At 34.8% G+C, this 21,254-nt stretch overlaps 1 protein-coding gene across 1 annotated transcript in view; it reads right to left on the bottom strand.

Moving 5' to 3' along the window:
- NRG3 (neuregulin 3) overlaps window positions 1-21,254 on the bottom strand; it is a 1,124,269-nt gene that overhangs the window by 809,128 nt on the left and 293,887 nt on the right. Inside the window, 2 exon segments of the mRNA XM_011929348.1 lie at window positions 20,673-20,750; window positions 20,753-20,771. Coding sequence (XP_011784738.1) covers window positions 20,673-20,750; window positions 20,753-20,771 — 97 coding nt within the window.

Here is a 21,254-nt window from a genome sequence, read left to right as displayed (position 1 = left end):
GCCTCCCACTACCCTTCCCAGCTTCTGGTAAAGCTCCTTCTATGCCATTGTAGTTTTAATGTTCACTTCGCTGATGATCAATGATGTTGAGCACCCTTTCATATAGGTGTTTGCCATTTGTAGGTCTTTTTTTTTAAGAGATGTTTATTCAAATCTTTTGCCCATTTTTTGACCAGATTATTAGATTTTTTTCCTATAGAGTTGTTTGAGCTCCTTATATATTCTGGTTATTGATTCCTTGTCAGATAAGTAGTTTGCAACTATTTTTTCCCGTTCTCTGGGTTATCTCTCTACTTTGTTGATTGTATCCTTTGCTATGTAGTAGCTTTTCAATTTGTGATCTCATTTGTCCATTTGCTTTGGTTTCTTATACTTGTGGGGTACTGCTCAAAAAGTCTTTGCTCTGACCAACGTCGTGGAGATTTTCCCCAATGTTTTCTTGTAGTACTTTCATAGTTTGAGGTCTTAGGTTCAATTTTGTAATCCATTTTGATTTGATGTTTGTATATGGTGATAGACAGGGGTCTAGTTTCCTTCTTCTGCATATATCCCATTTGCCCAGCACCACTTATTGAAGTGACTGTCTTTTCTCCAGTGTATGTTCTTGGTACCTTTGTTAAAAATGAGTATACTGTAGGTGTGTGTATTTGTTTCTGGGCTCTCTATTCTGTTCTGTTGATGTCTGTGTCTTTGTGTATGCCAGTACCATGCTGTTTTGGTTACTAAACCTCTGTAGTATAATTTGAAGTCAGGAAATATGATTCCTTCAGTTTTGTTTTTTGTTTTTTTTTTTTCCTTAGGATATCTTTGGCTATTCTGATTCTTTTGTGGTTCCATATACACTTTAGGGTTGTTTTTTTCTATTTCTGTGAAGACTGCCATTGGTATTTTGATAGAGATTGCACTGAATCTGTAGAGTTCTTTGAATATTTCAAAAGCTTGAACATACTATTCTAGATGAGCTTCTTCTATGATGTCAGCCTTTAAAATAAATTCTGAAAATGTACATTCAGTAATGCCATCTAAATAAAAGATAGTCAATTATAGAATATGATCCTTTCAATATAAACCAAAGTTAAAACACTGGCCCAGCCACTCTTCACAATGGGCTTTGGCAGTGATCTGGTCAGCCTCAATGTTGACACTGTCAAATATATAAGAAAATCAACAAAGGAGCAAACCAGGAAGCCTCTCTCAACACCACCCCACAAAAAAAAATTCACAGTATCTGGTTTGAAATGATGGTGACAAATCCTGGGTTTTATCCTTCTCACTCTAAATTAAATTTATACTCCCTCAAAGAAAAAATAATAAAAACTTTTGCCTAGCAATAGTTTCAGGACATAGGTGATTAACAGCAAATTATGAATTTTGAAAATATCTTTACATGTGTTTCTTTAAGAGATTTAAAATAACTGTTAAACGTCAATAGCTATCATAAACTGATAAATAAATATACATATCCAGAGGCAATGATGCCTTAATGGCATGTGTAAGAAGTGAATTAAAACTACCTCCTCTGAAGAAGGCAGCAAATCAAAGCTTTACGAATGTTAAGCCATACTTTTGCTTGTGTTGCCATCTCTGTTGGCAGCCTCAGTAATACTCTGGTCCACATGTGTCATATTACTCCATCACATACATTCTAAGGAATGCTTACCATCTTGTCTTGAAAAAGAGATTCTGAATATTTTATTTTTTCATTAATTTATATTTTGCATTGAAACAAACTAAATATATGAAAATAAACTCAATTACAAGTATCTACCAAAAAGTCTCCTCCAGTTTTTGTGTGACGGCCTAGATTGTGCTCTAATTTAGTGAGAAGTAAGATCAGGTAAGATAGTAATGATGCCAGGATGTAAGGATAAACCAGGGCTTGGCAAAGTGATGACCATTTTCCCTGCATATGCTCCTAAATGTGATTCCCTGTGTTACAGCTGACTGTACCATGTGGAGAGAATCAAGTCTTACAAGATCAGAAGTCCAGTATCTCAAAGCCTCAGAATCTTCTACAAAAGGGATTTGAATGTCCAGAAGGTCTATAATGTATATAGATACATAAAGTGTAAATTCCATTGGTATGTAAGCCCATAGATGTTTGTCTAAATATGGATCAATCTTGTGACTTTTGATTAAGTAATCAATTCAACATTAACATTGACCACAACCAAATATTTGCTTGTCACCTATCTGCATTTAAAGGTCCTCATCTGTACAATGAGGGGATGGGATTCAATTGCCATTAAGGTCCACTTTGTTTGCATTCCCGCTGCAATATACAGTAATGTGTGCCCACATACCCTGCAAATCTGTCAGGCTCAGGTTAAAATTCTGAGGCATTAGTGGAAGCGGACCTCAGTGGTCACAGCCTGAGTAACATGTTGGTGACCAGGATGGAGCCTGCAAGGGCAGCTTGCTCATGGCTGCTGAATTCCCACGGGAAGGGGCTTCCCTAGGTGATTCTAGGCACTGAGTATGAGCAAAGGAAAGGTTAACTGTCTCTCACTTCACCGAGGATAGCAAAGATACTTCTCTTATGATTCCGCATGGATTCTTCTTTATTGGTAAATATTTAAGTTGGTATATAGGGATGTGTGGAAAAAAGGAATAAGATATCATCTGCTTTTTAAAACAATTCTCTGTGAGTTATAATCTCTTTGGGGTTCTGAATGCTTCTGTAAAAAATTATCTTGTTTTTAAGCAATGAATTTTTGAATCAGTAATTCACTAAAACAATTCCTAACAATTTGATGCCCACATAGACACTTAGACATGAAATGATCAGAGTTCTGCTGTTATTCATTAACTAGAATCAGAACTAGAGATATGCACAATAGTTGATATATCCGTGAGGAAACCTGCCTGTTCAAACAATATTTTTAAAAAGATGCATGATGCCAGTTAGAGACCAGGTGATAATAGTGGGTGATACACTATATGAAACTCTTTAGATTGGATGATAAACCTAACTCGAACTTGTTTCATTAATGTTTTAGAATAAAACCAATGATGAGATGTAAAGATGTGATAATGCCGTCCCGGAGCATTTCTGAAGTAATGTTAAAAGACTCTTGAGTCAACAGTAATGTTCAGTAACAAGACAACCAGTTTGTCCGCCCTAGTTTTCTGCTTCTGCGTTAAACTGGATGAAGAAGATACATTCCAATAATTTCTTCTCCAGTGCAGGCAAGTGAAGTGTCATGCATGTGTGTATGAACAGATGTTTATTATTATATCTTTCTACTCTAATAAGCTGCAGTATGCAAGTAGTAAAATAATCCATTTTATTTTGAAAAACTGATGTCAATTTGGAATTGTTTTCACTATCAACAAAAACATTACTACCCTCTGGGGAGACTAAATAGACATTGATGATCTGTCCCTAAAATAAGCTTTAATTTGGCCCCAGAATAAAGCTCAGAGATGGAAAAACAAGAAGAGAGACCTGGCTGAGTTAAATACCAGGGAGACAGCAAAGCTACTTACCTAATGCCCAAGCAACAGTGTTACTTAAAACAACAACTGGGCAGATAGTGTAGCGTCTTACATTTTTCATGTGCAGCGTCCTAGCACATGCATGAAGTAAATGCTCAGTAAGAGAATTTGTTTTTCTTTTTTTTTCTTTTCGTTACTCACTCAAGAAATAGTCTAATAAAAAAAGCTCAAAAGAGTCTGGGCCAGGACTGGTCCTGAGTCTGGATCTCTCAGGGCTGGCCTCTTGTTTTCTCTTTTTGCAAACTCCTGTCTCCAGCCTCTTACATAGTTATTTACTGATCTCTCCCAAAGGGTCACAGGTAATAGGCTCAAGATGTAGTTGCCTTTTACTTGCACTGTGTAAAGCTCTCAAAGATGCCCTGTCAATTAATTAGCAGCTTAATTGGAATGAAATTATGTAATTAAGCATCTCATTTCAAATTAGCTATAAATGTTTACTAGCTCACAGGGGATGAGACTTTCAAGGGGCCTTCATCCAGACCGTGTTGATTTTGACAGTAAGTCAATGTCTGTCTTCCTTTTCCTTTTCAAGTTAGAAATGCAGGATTTTAATAAAGCCCAAAGATAAGTCCCATAAACCAGTAAGATATCAGCTTACTTACATTTTGTAGAAGCTGATGACCTCCTCCAAAGGAACACATTCTTTGTTTGGGCAAGAGTATTTATTAGATCCCCAAGGAATTAATTGTCTCCAGAAAGTGAATGGCAAATTCATTGTAAGTCATGGGTTTGCAAAATATAACAAGAAATGTGTTTGTTTTACATATAAAAAAAGTATTATTAAACATAAATAAAAATTTTAAGTTCTTCTATGATAAAAGGCCTCTGGCTTCTTTGAGCATGCCTTCAAAAGCTTTAAAGCATTTCTCTATCAGGGCGGATATTGCCAATATTTCCCCAGAAACCACTCCCTTCATTTACCTTTTAAATGGACTCCTTCCTCCACATCAAGGACTCAGCCTCGCCATTTGGACAAGTACTTATCAATGGGATGTAAGTAGGTGGAAGGATGTGTACAACGTCCACATTATTTTCTTAAGAGTCAATTTACTGCTCTCCACTAAGTAGTTGATTTGTACTAAGCAACCAGCAGTTTTATCAGACATTATTTTACACTATCAGTGCAAATGTCAAGACAGTGAAAAATGTAAATAACATCTTAGCATTATTATAAAAATAGTTTTGACATCAGATATTCCCTATAAGGTTCTCTGCAGACCACACATTGAAAACCACTGGTCTCAGCTGCTATAACAAATATACACAATACAGAAGATCAAACAAGATAAAAAGGTATTTGCTTATATAATTGCTCATGTAATTCTATTCCTCTTGCAAAAAAGTAGATGTTATTCCAGTGAGGCAGGGCTTACTCTGTAGACAAGGGCAACTCCTTGGGAAATGACAGGACACCTAGAAAAGAAGGAACCTCAGCCCTTAGATGATCTCGTGGAGGAGATAACCATCTTCCTCACCTCAACTCCCATGTGTAAGCCAGAGTTTCTGTACCTCAACTTGTCATTTGAGGTTAGATAATTCTTTGTTCTGGGAGATTGTTTTGTATATTTAAGATGTTTGGTAGCATCCCTGGATGCCAGTAACTTCTCTCTTCCCAATCATGGCAAACAAAACTGTCTCTGGACATTGCCAAATACCTCTGAGGGGCAAAATTACCCCTAGATGAGAACCACTGCATTAGACAATTACATGTGCAAATATTATTTTATTAAACATCTTGTTTGATCTTCTGTATTCTTGCATATATTTGTTATAGCAGCTGAGACCAGCAGTTCTCAGTATGTGGCCCACAGACAAAAATATAGAATATATAGTTAAAAAAAGAAGAATGCAATAACTGCCCTGAAAAATTCACTAGGGTTCAACAGCTGACTTGACTCAGCAGATACATGAGTTAACAAACCCAAAGAGTTCATTTGAAATCACACAGTCAGAGGAGCAAAAAGGAAAAAATAATGAAAAACAGGATGAAGAAAGCCCCAGTGACTTAAGGAAAGTTATCAAGCTGGTCACTATATGAATTATGGGGGTCCCAAGGGAAAATAAAGAGAGAGAAAAGAGATCGAGAGAAAGGAAAAAAAAAAAGTTTATTTAAAAAAATATTGGACAAAACCATCGCAAATCTGGAGAAGGAAAAATGCATTCAGATTCAAGAAGGCAAACGAATCCCAAATAAGATGAACCCAAGGAAGTCCACACTGACACATATAATCTAACTGTCAAAATTCAAAGACAAAGATAATTTTGAAAGCAGCAAGCAGAAATCCAATCATTACGTACAAGAAAACTCTCATAACACTATCACTGGATTCCTCAGCAGAAACCTTGCAGGCAAAAATGAAGTTGGATGATATATTCACAATGCTTTAAAAATGCCAAACAACAATACTACACCTGGCAAAATTCTCCTTAAAAAATGAAGGATATATGCTTTTTCAGATGAACAAAAGCTAAGGGAGTTCCGCTCCACTAGACCTGCCCTACAAAAAAATGCTAATGGAGTATACAAATTGAAACTGAAAGATGCTAAACAATAAACTGAAAACATATAAAAGTATAAAGTTCACTGTTAAAGATAAATATATTAAAAATATACAATAATGTAATACTGTAAGCACGGTGCATAAATCAATTTTAATTCTGGTTTAGAAACTGAAAGACAAAAGCATAAAAACAGCAATAACTATAAAAATATACTATTTGATACACAACATAAAAAGATGTAATTTGTGATATCAGTAACATAAAGGGTAGAGGAGAAGAGAGGTTAAAGTGAAGAGTTTTTGTATGTGATTGAAGTTAAGTTGTTATCAGCTTAAAATAGAGTATTAAGGCTATAATATGATTATGTAAGCCTCATGGTAATGCCAAAGATAATATTTATAGAATATAAATGAGAAAGAAAACAATGCATGTCCCTATAAAAAAAATCAATGAAACATAAAGGAAGATACCAAGAAAGACAAAGAGGACCAGAAGCACTACAAAACAGAAAGAAAACAATCAACAAAATGACAATAAGAAGTCCTTGCTTTTCAGGAATTCCTTTAAATGTGAATGCATTCAACTCCTCAATCAGAAGACATAGAGTGGCGGAGTAGATTTAAAAAGATACAATTATCTGCTGCCTACAAAATACTATATAGATTTAAGGACAAATCTGTTGAAACTGAAAGTGTGGGGAAAAAAAAAATATTCCATGCAAAAAGAAAAAAAGAAAAATAGAGCAGGATGGCCATACTTATACCAGACAAAATACATTTTAAGTCAACAACTGTCACAAGAGGCAAGGATATTATATATTGATAAAAAGGTCAATTCACCAAGATGATATAACAGTTATAAATACATATGTATACAACATCAGAGCATCTAAACATATGAAGCAAACATTGACAGAACTGAAAGGAGAAATACACAGCAACACAATAACAGTAGAATGTTTCAATATCCACTTTCAATAATGGCTAGAACATTCAGACAGAAGACCAACAAGGAAAGAGAACTTGCACAATATAAAACAAATGGGCCTTATAAACACATATGGATCATTCCAATCAGTAAAAGCAGAATATACTTTCTTCTCAAGTACACACAGAACACTCTATGGGACAGATGACATGTTAGGTTACAAGACATGTCCTAACAAATTTAAGAGGACTAACTTATCAAAAGTATGTTTTCTATTTACAGTGGAATGAAATTAGAAATAAATGCCAAAATGAACCTAGAAAGTTCACTAATAATTGAAAATTAAACAGATCAGGAACAATTCAAGGATGTCACTCATGCCACTTCTATTTAGTATCGTATTGAAGTTCTAGTGTGACCAATTAGACAAGAAAAAGAAATAAAATAATCCAAAATGAAAAGAAATAAAATAATCTCTACTCACAGATGACATGATCTTATATTAAGAAACTCCTAAGGATTTCACACACCCACCCACACACACAAAAACCTGTCAGAACTAATAAATAAATTCAACAAAAGTTGTAGTATATAAAATCAACATGCAAAAATCAGTTGTGTTTATACACTAACAATGAATAATCTGAAAAGAAAATTAAGAAAACAATTACATTTACAATAGCATTAAAAATAATAAAATACTTAGGAATAAACTTAAGCAAGGAGAGGAAAGACATATGCTGAAACTACAAAATGTTACTGAGAGAAATTTAAAAAAACACAAATAAATGGAAATATATTCTACATTTCTTGACTGGAAGACTTAATACTATATTATTAAAATGTCTATAGAATCAAAGCAATCTATAGATTCAATGCAGTGTTTTTCAAAACCCCAATGTAATCTTTACAGAAAAAAAAAAAAAAGATTAATATGCAACCACAAATGACTCCAAATAGCTAAAACACTCTTGAAATAGAAGAGGAATGTCAGAGTCCTCATACTCTGTAATTTCAAAACATATTACAAAGCTATAGTAATAAAAAATATGGTAGTGGTATAAGACAAACACATAGTCAAGGGAACAGAAAACACAGCCCAGAAATAAACCAATGCATATATAGTCCAATAATCGCTGACAAGGATGCCAAGAACATAATGGAGAAAAGATAGCCTCTTAAACAAATGATGTTGGGAAAACTGGAAATCAACACGCAAAACAATGAAATTCAATCCATATATTGCAGCATATACAAAAAGCAACTCAAAATGTGGTAAAGACTTACATGTAAGACCTGAAACTGTAAAACTCCTAAAATAAACCACAAGGGAAAAGCTTCATGATATTATTTTTGGAAATGCATTTTTTGATATGACAGCAAGGGAAGAGACAATAAAAGAAAAAATAGATAAGTGAGACTAAATCGAACTAAAAAGCTTCTGCACAGCAAAAGAAACAATTAACAGAGTGAAAAGGTAACCTACACAATAGGAGAAAATATTTCCAACCATATATCTGATAAGGGGTTAACACCTAAAATATGATATTTAAAAAACTCCTACAGTTCAGGAGCAAAAAAACCTCCAGTTATCTGATCTGAAATGAGCAAAGGGCCTGAATAAACATTTCTTAAAAGAAAACATACAAATGCCAATAGGTTAATGAAAAGATTTTCAATATCATTGATCATCAGAAAAATGAAAATCAAAATTATAATGAGATAGCACTTCATATCTGTTGGTATGGCCATTATATATTTTTTAAAAGATAAAGAAAAACATAAAATAACAAGTGCTGACAAAAAATGTGGAAAAACTGTAACCCCTGTGCACTGCTGGTTGGAATATAAAATGGTGCAGATGCTATGGAAAACACTATGAAGACTTCTTTAAGAATTTAAAGATAGAACTATAAGATGATTGAGCCATCCCACTTTTGGGTATTTATCTAAAATGACTGAAATTAGGATCTCAAAGATATATCTGCACTCCCATGTTCATTCCAGCATTCTGCACTATAACCAAGAAATATAAAAAACCTAAATGACCTTTGATAGGTAAATAGCATTTTGTAGATACATACAATAAAATACTATGTAGCCATAAAAAAAGACAATTCTGTCAAGTGCTACGACATGGATGGATCTTCAGGGTATTATGTTAAGTGAAATAAGTCAGTCACAAAAGGGCACATACTGCTTAATTCCACTATATTAAGTATCTAAAATAGTCAAACTCATGGAAGCAGAAAGTAGAATGATTTTTCCCAGGTCTGGGCAAAGGGATAACTGGAGAGTTGCTTTTCAATAGACATAAAGTATCAGTCACACAAAATGAAAAACTTCTAGAGATCTGCTGTACCTCATCGTGCTTATCGTTAATACTGTCCTTTACACTTACAATTTTGTTAAAAGGGGAAATTTTATTTTATGCATTTTTTATCACAATGAAACATATGCATGTATATCATCCCTTTTTCTCATTTTTGCATGTGAGGGTGTTTTGGAAAATAGTTTATTTTTCATTAAAATATTTATAACATAGTGGTTTTATTTTTATTTTCTACATTAACCAATAAAATATTTTAAAAGTCTTCTCATATTAATTTTAATATCATTAATATTGATGAGTAAGACCCACATAAGCAAAAGCTCCGTGGGCTCTTCAATAATTTATATGGGCTGGGCATGGTGCCTCACACCTACAATCCCAGCACTTTTGGAGGCTGAGGCAGGAAGACTGCTTGAGGCCAGGAGTTTGAGATCAACCTGGGCAATATAACAAGATTCGGTCTCTACATAAAGCAGAAAAAATTAGCCAGGTGTGGTGACTCATGCCTGTAGTCCCAGCTACCTGTGAGGCTGAGGTGGGAGGATCACCTAGGCTCAAGAGGTAGAAGTGGCAGCGAGCTGTGACTTCACCATGTACTCTACCTTCACGACAAAGAAAAACTCCGTCAAAAAAAATTATTGTAAGAATCTAAAGGGCTTCTAGGCTTGAAAATCTTTAGTTCCACTGGTTTAGTTAGATTACGCTCTAAGTAATACACACATAAAAAACTTCTTTTCAAATCTTGTTCTTTGTACTCAGTTATTATGTAAACATTAAACTTGAGTGTTAATGGATTTATCTAAAAAGTTTATCTACAAAGTAACTTTTTCTTTTAAAAATAATTAAAATATTGCATATAACATAGGTAACCTTTTCCTGTGTTTATGATTAATTTCCTCAGATAATTACAAACCCTTTGTAGAAAGGATCAATAGATTTTTCTTTTAGTTTCTCCTTAGATTAAAAAACAAACAAACAATCGGGCCTTGATAGGTAGTTCACGAGAAAGAAAAAATAAAGTAAATGTAATAAAGGGAAACAATAAGAGTCTAACTTGAAAAATGATAGTAACATAAACACAGCAAACATTAAGTGGCTGCTGCTATCTTCAAGGCACTAAGGTATCTTATTTAATCCTCTTCACAACCCGGAGAGGTAGATAGTATTATTATTACTGCCCAAGTAAGGAAAGGATAGGCTACAATGTTGAGTTTGTATGAGTTTGTCCTAGTTGGCAAGCAGCAGACCTGAAATTTGGAGTCTTGGAGCTAGGGGTAGAACTGATGCCTTCTCTGACCCCAGAAAAGCCTCCGTGTGTGTTTGTGTGTGTGTGTATGTTTGTGTGTGGGTGTGTGTGTGTCTTGTTTAAAAAAATCGAGTCTTTGTGTTGTCAAATCCATGCATCTTCTGGGCTACTATGTCGTTTGAGCTAAGGAAAACAAATCCAGGTCAATAGCAGTGCCACCAGTTGTGAAACAGGTCAAGGAAAACAGCAATCATTGAGCCCAGGAAATTACCAGGGGGATCAGGGGATGTCATGTTGTTGTTCTCAGACAGAGATAAAAATAAATCGACTTCTCCTGTAGAGTGCAGAAGGTACAGGCAAATCCACAGCATTCAACCCAAACCAAAAAACCACTGGAGATGGGAGACAACCAAGGAGTTCAATCGGCTCAATCCAAGCATTCTCTCCCCTTCAGCGTGCTCTGTGAGAGGGGGTAGCCTATGGGCATGGACATGGATAGAAATATATAAGAGGCAGCAAGCATGCATTCCTATCTCTCTCCTCTCTGCTGAGAGCAAAAGGAGGCATATAGCAGGAGGAGGTCTCCAGGATTCCAGGATGTGATGTGTCAATCACTTCAGTCACAAATTAGTATCACGGAAGAAGTACCTGGGTAGCGATGTGTATACGCTCCTGAGAAAGAGTTGGGAAAGAGTTCTCTCCTAAAGACTAAGAACACCAGAAGTTATTTAAAGACAGCATTTTCATATAAGGTTACATTTCCCAAAGGATATCCTGCATGAGAAACTCACAAAATGGGTTCTAAAGCCAATAGATCTGGGAAGTACTGTGCGGTATAGACTAACTTGAAGATTCATATTAATGTATTAAAGACTTCAAGAACTACTACAAGAAGAAACTTGCTCCTGTTGGTTTATTCCAGAGCTTCTTAAGTTGGATGCAGGGGTAACGTCTTATAAACACATTTTCAATTCTGCTGATGGAAAGAGTATGATGGGCTAAAAGAAAGTAAACAGACTAATCTGGTCAAATTCTTATTTTCTCTAGACCACAGATATCTCACTAGGAAAACAGGCACAACTGCAACTATATCATGGAGTTACTGTAGAAATCAAATGAAATGATATGTATAAACTACAGAATTTATATTAGGTATGCAATAAATAGTATACCTCTACCAAAGCATGTGTTTTTTGGCATAAGCAACTTAGCCAAGAATTCTATGCACAGATTACCTGACATCATACTGGGCAGACAATAATGGATAATATATAGAATCTATTCTCTAAGGACTTACAGTCCAATTAGGGAGAAAGATATGTGAACAGCTAACCACATAATGAGTGCTATCTTACAAGTTTGTACAATATGTTATGGAAATGTTTAATTTTCCCAGAGCAAATTGTGGATGGCTTCAGAACCGAGTCTTGAAAATCTACGGTAGTTTCCTAGGTAGAACAGGAAAATGAAGTATTTAGATAAAGGGAAATTGGTAAATAATGATCAGAGACATGATGTATTCAGCATTTAGAGGAAAGTAGAGTCTGTTTGGATGCAAATGGAAGGGAAGTGATGGTTCAGCTGAGATGGTAGGTCAAGGTGATGCTGTAAAAGGCGCTGCTGCTAAAGGAGTTCGGACTTTATTTGAGGGCACTCTTGAGCCTTTAAAGTTGTTTTCAATAAGAAGACAAGATCAGATTTGTCTTTCAGAATGATGATTCTGTTAGCATCAGGGAGGTTGATCACAGGAGGCAAAATTGCAAGCAAAGAAGCAGCTTGAAGCCAATCATCCCCTCTTGCCTGACCTCATGTTGGTGATGGGATGGCCCAGAGCAGTGCTGAGAGCGGATGACAGAAAGTGATGGGTAGCAAGGCCATATAAGGGTAGGTCTTAATGTCCCTAATGTTGGGGAAGAAACAAAAGAAACGAGAAGGCAAAAATTAATGCCTGAGATTCTAACTTGGATGACTAGATGCATGGTAGGACAATTAAGCATAATTTTTTTTAAAAAAAGAAAGGGAAATCAATTTAGGGTAAGATAATGGGGATGGGTTGTACTGTTTCAGGAGTTTGTAAATTGAAATTAACACTTATCCATGGGACTTAAATTGGCTTCAATCATTAGAATATGGGATGTAGAGATCTGGAGTTTGGAATTCTAACTGGGATTGAGGATACAGCATTGGGAGTTGGAAGTTTAAGCAGCAGGAATTAGATGCCCCAGTATGAGGATGTGGAGTTCTCAAAATCATAACGGAGTGAGCCAGGGGTTGGAAAATGCCAAGGATAATAAGAAAGTGGAGATCTTGTCTTCTAGAAGACTGTATTTCATTTGGGGAGAATTAATATATTGCAAAGGACTGAAAGAAAATTTAAGTACAGTACTAAGCTCTGTGCTATTTACAGCTACAAGAGGATACAGACTACTAATTAAGGCTTGAAATATAAATGAACAAGATCTTGAAGGCAGGTGGAATTTCTAAACTTAAAACAAACAGAAGAAATAGGGTGTAACTGTCAGAGCAAAGGACCAGGCAACTATTCATATTAGCATTATTAAAGGAGGCTAAGATGAGGAAAGATTGGGTTAATGATGGGCAAAATTATGGAGATAGGAAAAAAATACATGTGCATAAAGAGGAAACAAGGAAAATTTAAGTGGCTGGAAAGAGATAAGTATGAAGGGAGAGACAGGTAAAGGGATAGAGGATAAAAGATAAAGGAGAATGGTTAATTTCAACCTTGAAATTACTCAAGGTTGAAAAGAACAATTTGGAATTGATGTGTGTGTGCAAATAATGAGACTACTAATCCTTCAATATTTGACATATAAAATGGATGCAATGAACTCTATGTTATTTTTTGGTTTTAGAAGCAGTTCTTCTACCCAGTAAATGATGTACCACAAATGGGTAATTTTGAATGACTTGGGGGGTGTGGGGCTAGACAGACTCCAGGTAAGGTCCAGTAGCTGCTATAATAGTCCAGATGACGCATGATAACCTGAATTGTAGGAATTAAACCTAAAAACATAATTTGAAAGGAATTACACTTCAAAGTAGACCAACCATAATAGATGAAGGAGGAGTCAATGAAGAGTCTTGATGCAAATCAATTGCTTTAAAGGTTTCCGTAAAAAATAAAAACATAGCTAAGCATAGGTCAGGAGGCTGTGGCTACATGAATGAGTGAGGGCCTATGATTCTGAGCATCTAGCTGCACACTTTCGGGCATGCCTTTGGGTTACGTGTACTTAAGTGTTGATCTTTGTGTTCTTGTCTGGCATTATCTCTGGTTCTCTCTTTTCGTGTGTTTGTGTGTGTGTGTGTGCATGTGTGTTCACATACGCATATATGTCTGTGTGTTTACGTAAGGGTCTCCAGGTCTCTTGGCTCCTATAGACATGAGCCCTCATCTTGCTTGCTCATCTGTAATTGTCTATCCCAGCTGTGTCATTGTGTCATCTGGTCAATGTCCTTGTACCTGTGTGTGCACGTCTTTGCTATAAGATTGTGTTGGCATGTTTTAATAGGTGTGTATGCATTTTTGGTGCTCATATGTATGGTCTAGGCTTCTATCTGTTTATACTTATATTTTACATCAGTGTGTGTGTTTGTTTGTATGTGTTTGTGTACATGTGCCTACTTTCTAAGTCTGGACAGCAGTATACCAGTTGGTGCCTTTCACAGGTAATGTAAAACTGTCGAACAGTCCTGAATGACAAATGGAAAAAAAAAAAAAAAAACTTACTATATCTGGCTACACTGGCCTTTTTACCTTTAACAGAATGTTGATCTTATCTTTTACAGCCTATTACACTACATAGCAGTGTGCAGATGCAAATATTTCCATGCCACTAACAAAAAGTCTGTATCAACTCAAAGCAATCCTTTGTAGAAACTGAATCTGAAACTATTCTCTTTGCTTTATAATGGTGGTGAAAACCAAGCAAAGCATTTTTTGAGTCATAAAATTTCATTTAACTCAAAAGTCACCCTAGCTTATGGATTTCCTGCACAGACACTTTCATATTAGGAACCTGTAGTGAAGACTCCCTGTTGATTTTTGTACATTCTAGAACTAATAGAGAGAGATGAAATTTTAAATTTTTTATTCAACTATTAGTAGAATAACCGTGATGGGTCACCTTTGTTGGGAATGATGTAAAAGAAGGTAGACAGGGAGGGCCCATGCCAAGGCCAGTGTTAGGATGGGTCTTTACACTACACTGTGGGTCAAGCGGGAAGGGCCAGGCAGAACATCTGTGTTTCAATCTTATAGGAAGTTAGAATGAGGAGACGATTAAATTTACATGCATAAGGGCATGATCCCAGGCATGGAGACAGACATGCACACAGTGTGACAGGTTCTGTGGCTGATGAGATTGAAGGTGATCTCTGTTTTCGTATGTAACCAAGCTGAATCTCAGCGAATTTTAGCAACAGCCGCAGGATCACCACTTGGGACCCTGAAGTCTTGGGGCCAAGATTTAAACGTGAATTTCTTGCTTTATTCTCCAGTTTATGAAGCCACTTCCCAAAGCACATATGTTATAAACATTTCCCCAAACCATCTTCTTCACATTTGGGGTTCATTGTCCACATTAAAAATAAATCAAAGATAAGCAGAAACCCAGATATTCTTGGGTATAAATTTTAAAACGAAAACAGCTGCGATGTACCTTCAGAAAACATTCACATTCTTAGCCTTTTGGACAACATGGTTGGCCACATGAGTAGACTTGATATTAAATTCTCTTTGTTTATTAGTTGTCCGTCCACTAATAGGATAAAAAGAGCAACAAGTGCAGGAATCATAGAAATCTGTTTGTCAATTTTAATTCCAATGGAGTGCAGCAGGAAACAGTAAGCTTGAGTTTCACTTCCCCAACAGAAACCCCATGCAGGTGTTCAGATCACGCTTGGTATTTCCATCACTGCTGCTACTGATGTGATATGGGGCATTTTCATCAACCCCAACACTGAATAGATATGTCACAGTGCAATCATTAGCCCAAATTCCATTTACCTTTATTCTGATGTAAATGAATCCTGGCATTTCAGCTGTGCACATTGCTGAGTGCTAAAAATGTCATTCCTTATCACCCCTTGCAACTAGGTGTAGCTACTAAGATCTTATAGGAAGCAGTGCTGTCATGATACTTCTTAAGATTCTCTTTAAAGGAAGGGATATCCTTGTTCTTCCCTCTTTACCTTTCCTGCTGCATGAAATGTGGATGCAATGGTCAGAATGTCAACAGTTATTTTGAATCATGAAGCAATTTTGGTTATGTAAGCAGTCAGGCATGAGAAACAAGAGCAAGTTTTTTAGTTCCTGGAACCATGAATCCTTAATCTCCTACCTCTGAACTACTCCTATGTGGAAGAAACGTGTAGTTCTATTTTGCTTAAGTCACTATAATTTGAATTGTAATACTCACAGCTGAATTTAATCTGTTCTGATGAAGGAAACATCTTGCTCCCAGGTTCTTAGTGGCTGCAAGTTAACTGCTTCCCCTTCCATCATACTCCCATTCATGACCCATATCGTTCTATACAGCAACTATCAGAGAGCAACTAAGCCAAGAATTCTATGCACAGATTTTCTTTGGTACTGGCAAAGTAGAAGCAGTGCTTTAAATCCTGGAAGTTGTGGCTCGGGAGGACATGTTGGTGGGAAGTAAGGTAGGGCTGTTGGGTCAAGAGAGGAAAAACCTTGCTAGCAAGGAATATAATTCATCTTTTAGAACATCATTGGGCCAGGCAACTAGGGGAGAAAGAATGATTGATTTGATGTCTCTCTACTTTCCACATTATTTTAATGTATGCACAAATGGGACTTCTATTTTTGAAATACTTCATATCAAATATATTGATTGAACTGCACCAGGAGACTAAATGATAATTAAACAAAAACGGGAGGAAAAGAAAATGAAACAAAATAGAAAGTAGCGACACTAATAAAGCCAGAGTATCTATTATCATAATCAATATCAATGTCTTCAGCTCCTTCACATAAAGACAAATGATCTCAGACTGCATAAAACAATCTGACAACACCCATAAATCAAATTAACATAGAATTGTTAAAGAGATTTTTGGATTGAAATAATATTAACTTATAATATGACTTCTCCTACCTTCTGATTGGAATATCAATTGGGGGTAAGAAAAATATGGAAATTCACAATACTATCAAAACTGAAGGCTGGCAATCTAATGGTAACTTTGAAAAAGCTGACTCTATTTGTAATGATGACCATTAACATTTAATGAAGGCTTACTATACACCTATATATACACTACAAGTTTTATGAACATCATCTCATTCAATTCTCACAATTATTCCCCATTTTAAAAATGAGAAAATTAAGTTTTAGTGAGACTTTGCCCAAGGTCAAACAACTAATAAATGAAAAAGCTGAGACTCAGAATCAGGTGTTGAATGGTGAACCATATGGATTTTCATGAAGAAAAGAAATACACAGGTTTGGACAAGACGGATATTAAGTTCAATGGGACACAGAGGTACTGCCTGAAAAATGTTGGGCTATGATTTTAATATTACCTACTTACTGTTTACTGACTCAGGAGTCAAGTAACTACTAATCTGAAGACCTGGCCACATGCTCTCTCTGCGTTTTGGATAGTACTCTGTGAGCTGAACATTATGTTAGACCTTTTCTCACCCATGTCATTTTTCTGCACAAGAGGAAAGGTGGTATATTTCAGAAACCCATAGGCCAGGAACAGATGGGACTCCATTAGAATGGTCTATTCTGTTGTAAGTTATCTCTGGTAATGTGCTGAGTATAGATATTGGATATAGAAAAATGAACTAGAAACTAACATTAGTTAATGCACTACAGCAGTTCAGAGAATTAAAGAACAAAACAGTGGAGACAGAAAAAAATCTAATATCTGTACATCGGTGGTCTATCAAAAACAAACAGACACACACACACACACACACACGAAACACTTAAGTCTTGAAATCTGATCTGAGAAGTTAATTTGTTTCCCCACAAGTAGGCTAACAGTAGAACAAATATCAACCAAAATCCTACCTCATTTAAGATGAGCAAAAAAAAAAAAAGGTAAGAAATGTTGGAAAACAATACAAAGAAAAATCAATAAACTCAGAAAAAACAGAATAACAAAAATGATATACTGAAAGATCAGAATAAACGTTGAAGAAACTACACATAAACTTTGAGAATAAAAATAAATGAATATTAAGAAAACAGGAAAAATATTACAGAGAGAGCAAGTAGAAACGCAAAACAAAATGAGTGAAATTATAAGAAAGATAGGTGAAATAAAGAAATATTTTAAGGAAGACTACAAATCAAGTTGTAGATTCAAAATTTACACCGGAAATAGTAGTAAGCAAAATTAATTTTACAGAGATGTAAGTAATATATTAAAAATTAAGACTCAAGAACATTTTTAGAATTCAGAAGGAAAGTGATAAGACATGAAGTTACAAAAGCTATGATAATATACGAAGAAGGATGAATATAGAATCCTGAAATATAGATAACTGTTCCTTAAGAAAATACCAGATCTTTAAAAAGTGGGAAAAAATTATTAAGATATCCTAAAAGATAGCCACTCTTGAAAAAGTAAAGAACATTTTTGTAAATTGAAAATTCTTAACATGCAAAACAAATGACTATAGAAACCTAAATTTCTAGGTTTCTAGCCGATATTTTAGAATTATAAGAATAAAATAACTACACAGGTGTGCATAAAGACATCAATATTAAGCTGACATAAAATTTTACACATATGTTCATTGCTTTCTTCACATAATTGTTATGGAAAGATGTTTGTAGATATGTGAGTATTAAGATGATAAGCTGAATACAGTACTGAGGTCCGCTTCATCATGAAACTGCAATAAATCTCTAGAAAGGAATTGTAGAAATGCATGAATTAAAAAGAACAAGGGGTATAAGAATCAACAAAACACCTTTTGCAAGCTAGAAAGCAGAGGGAATAATGTAACTGACTCAGCAGGCTAGAGAAAGGTAAACAGTTTATCCAGAAGTCAGAAAAATTGATGGAAACTCAATTTCGATTCTCAAAATTCCAAAGTCTGAGAAAATGGTAGAACTGATACCTCTAAAATTTTAAAAATGGAGAACTTCCGTGAATCTGGCTAAGAAACAAACAGACCTTTCTCTCACATTAGTCCACTCCACACTGCTGGATTAATTACCTCGCCACTATGGAAACAGATGGGAGGTTAATTCCCTGGAAATAGTAAAACAGAAATCCCTAGGATTAAGGTATATCATTCACAGTTGAGGACCGGACATGTCAACTATGATTACTATTCTAGGTAGTCTGATTGGATGAGGTTATAACATTCTAGAAAAGAAAAAGTTCAAAACTTAAGATTATGTATTGGTACTTTCATTATTCTTTCCCCATCTATCTCTCCATATTTTGATGGGCGAGTGTATTTCACATGTGTAGAAGAGTAGAAGAACATTTTCTTTCTCTGGGGACTCTGACCACTCCAAAGAATATGACCTGAAGATACTGATGTTGCGGGTTTCCTACTGGAATTTTCCAAGAGAGAAGGCAAATGGACAATTCCCAGCCACCCATCCACAGACAGCCTTGGAATAGGTTTCAAGCACAGCATTTTTAATATAAACAGACAGCCAAATGTTGACAAACATTTAGGGGAATGATCCTAATAAAAACAGGCACTACCGTAGAAAGAAGACAAATGCAGTACTCTTAGGCTATACAAAGAGAAAATAATTTTAAATAACTAACAATAATACACTCCCATTACCCTGCCCTTTGGATGCCATTACCACTAAGTCATATTCAGAGTTAAATTAATAGTCATTTTGTTTATTATTAAGAGGGTCGTATCTAAGGAGGAGGAATAATATTGAGAAATCTTTCAATTTCCAAAACGCAATTCTTAGTTTTCCAAGGGTTATTTTTCTTTAGAAAATCTTAAGATGGGCTACTTTAGTAATATAAAAGATGAAACTCTTCTGTACATTCCTCTCATACTTTCCCCCTTCAAAAAACATGAAGAATCCCATTAATACAATTAATAGGTAAATAACAAATACAAAAGAAAATAAGTATGAAATACATTTATGAACACACCATTTAATAACCTTTATGTCTTTGGAGTTTTTTAAATGAGAAAAACAAAAACAATCACTTATTAAAAAGAAGGTGATAAATGTAAGCAAATATTTACAAAAGTACAACAAATGCTTATCACAAGTTTAAACAATGATAAACCCAAAAGAACTTATTCTGAATACAAACACCTGTGGCTGAGCCCATGTGTGCTAGGAGACAATTATGAAATTGGGAGTTCTCTGAATTAAACTCCACATAAAAAATAAAGTATAGTAAGTAATAATAATGTGCTAATTTTAAGCTTATACATATTTTATTAAAAATTTACAGTAAACACAGCAATTATTATAAAATTCTCTACAGGATGGAACACTCCCATCATCCTGCCCCTTTGGATGCCACTGCCACTCACATTCAGACGTAAATTAAGAGTCATTTTATTTACCGTTAAGAGAGTCATATATACGGAGGGGGAAATAATAAGCTCTAGACTAAATACTGCCTTACTCCAGCCTACAAATCATAAAAACAGGAACTAACAGAATGAAACACTTACCAAGTAAATTAATTGCATGCCAGAATAAAGCTAAAAATTGTATGAATAATAATAAAATCTCCCAATGGGTAAAATTTGCAGTGTCTGGCATTGAATAAAAAATTACCAGGCCTGCAGAAAAAAGCAAAAAAATAAGACCAATGAGGAAGAAAACATTCAATCAGCTGAAATAATAGCCACATTTGAAAAACTAATTTAAAAAGAATAAAACTATATAAATGTACATCATAATAAAATTTTTAAAAATCTGTGATAAAGAGAAAATCTTACAAATAGGCAGAGAAAAGACGTGTTACATACACAGGAACAAAGATAAAAGAAAGACGGCCGATTTCTTATCAGAATAATGCAAGCAAGAAGACAGTCAAGCACATCTTTAAAATACCGAGGAGAGAGTAAAAACAAAACAAAACAAAACAAAACAAAAAAACTACTGAGAAAAAATACCTTTCAATAATGAAGATAAATAAAGACTATTTTAGACTTACAAAATTTGTATAAATTCATCAGCAGCAGACACACACAACTTGAAATGTTAAAACAAGTCATCCAGGCAGAAGGAAATGATGCCAGATGACTACATTGATCTAAACAAAAGAATGAAGAGCACCAGAAATGGTAACTAAATTAGTAAATGTATATATATTTTTCTATATATATATGTGTGTATATACAGACATAATTATTTAAATATCCTTAAACAATTATTGTTTAAACAAAAATAATAGCAATGCGATATAGTATTTATAATACGGGAAAAAGTGAAATATATGTCAACAATAACACAAAGACCAAGAGAGGAAAAATGAAAAAAAAAAATGTAAGGTTATTTTCCTACACACGAAGTATTATAATATCACAAATATAGATTGTAGTAGTTAAAGAGAAATATGAAAAATCCTAAAACAGCCACTAAAATACAAAGCAGATATTTATAGCTAATAGGTTAACAAAGAACATAATATGGAATCATTAAAAAATTCAATTAATCTTAAAAAAAAGTAGAAAAAAGGAAAAGAGAACAAAGAACAGATGGGACAGATAAAAGACGAATAGCAAGAAAACAAATG

This window comes from Colobus angolensis, unplaced genomic scaffold (assembly GCF_000951035.1).
Source record: "Colobus angolensis palliatus isolate OR3802 unplaced genomic scaffold, Cang.pa_1.0 Scaffold12, whole genome shotgun sequence".
NCBI classification, from domain to species: Eukaryota; Metazoa; Chordata; class Mammalia; order Primates; family Cercopithecidae; genus Colobus; species Colobus angolensis.
The sequence above is the reverse complement of the archived record's forward strand: the minus strand, read 5'-3'. Positions and strand labels throughout refer to the sequence as shown.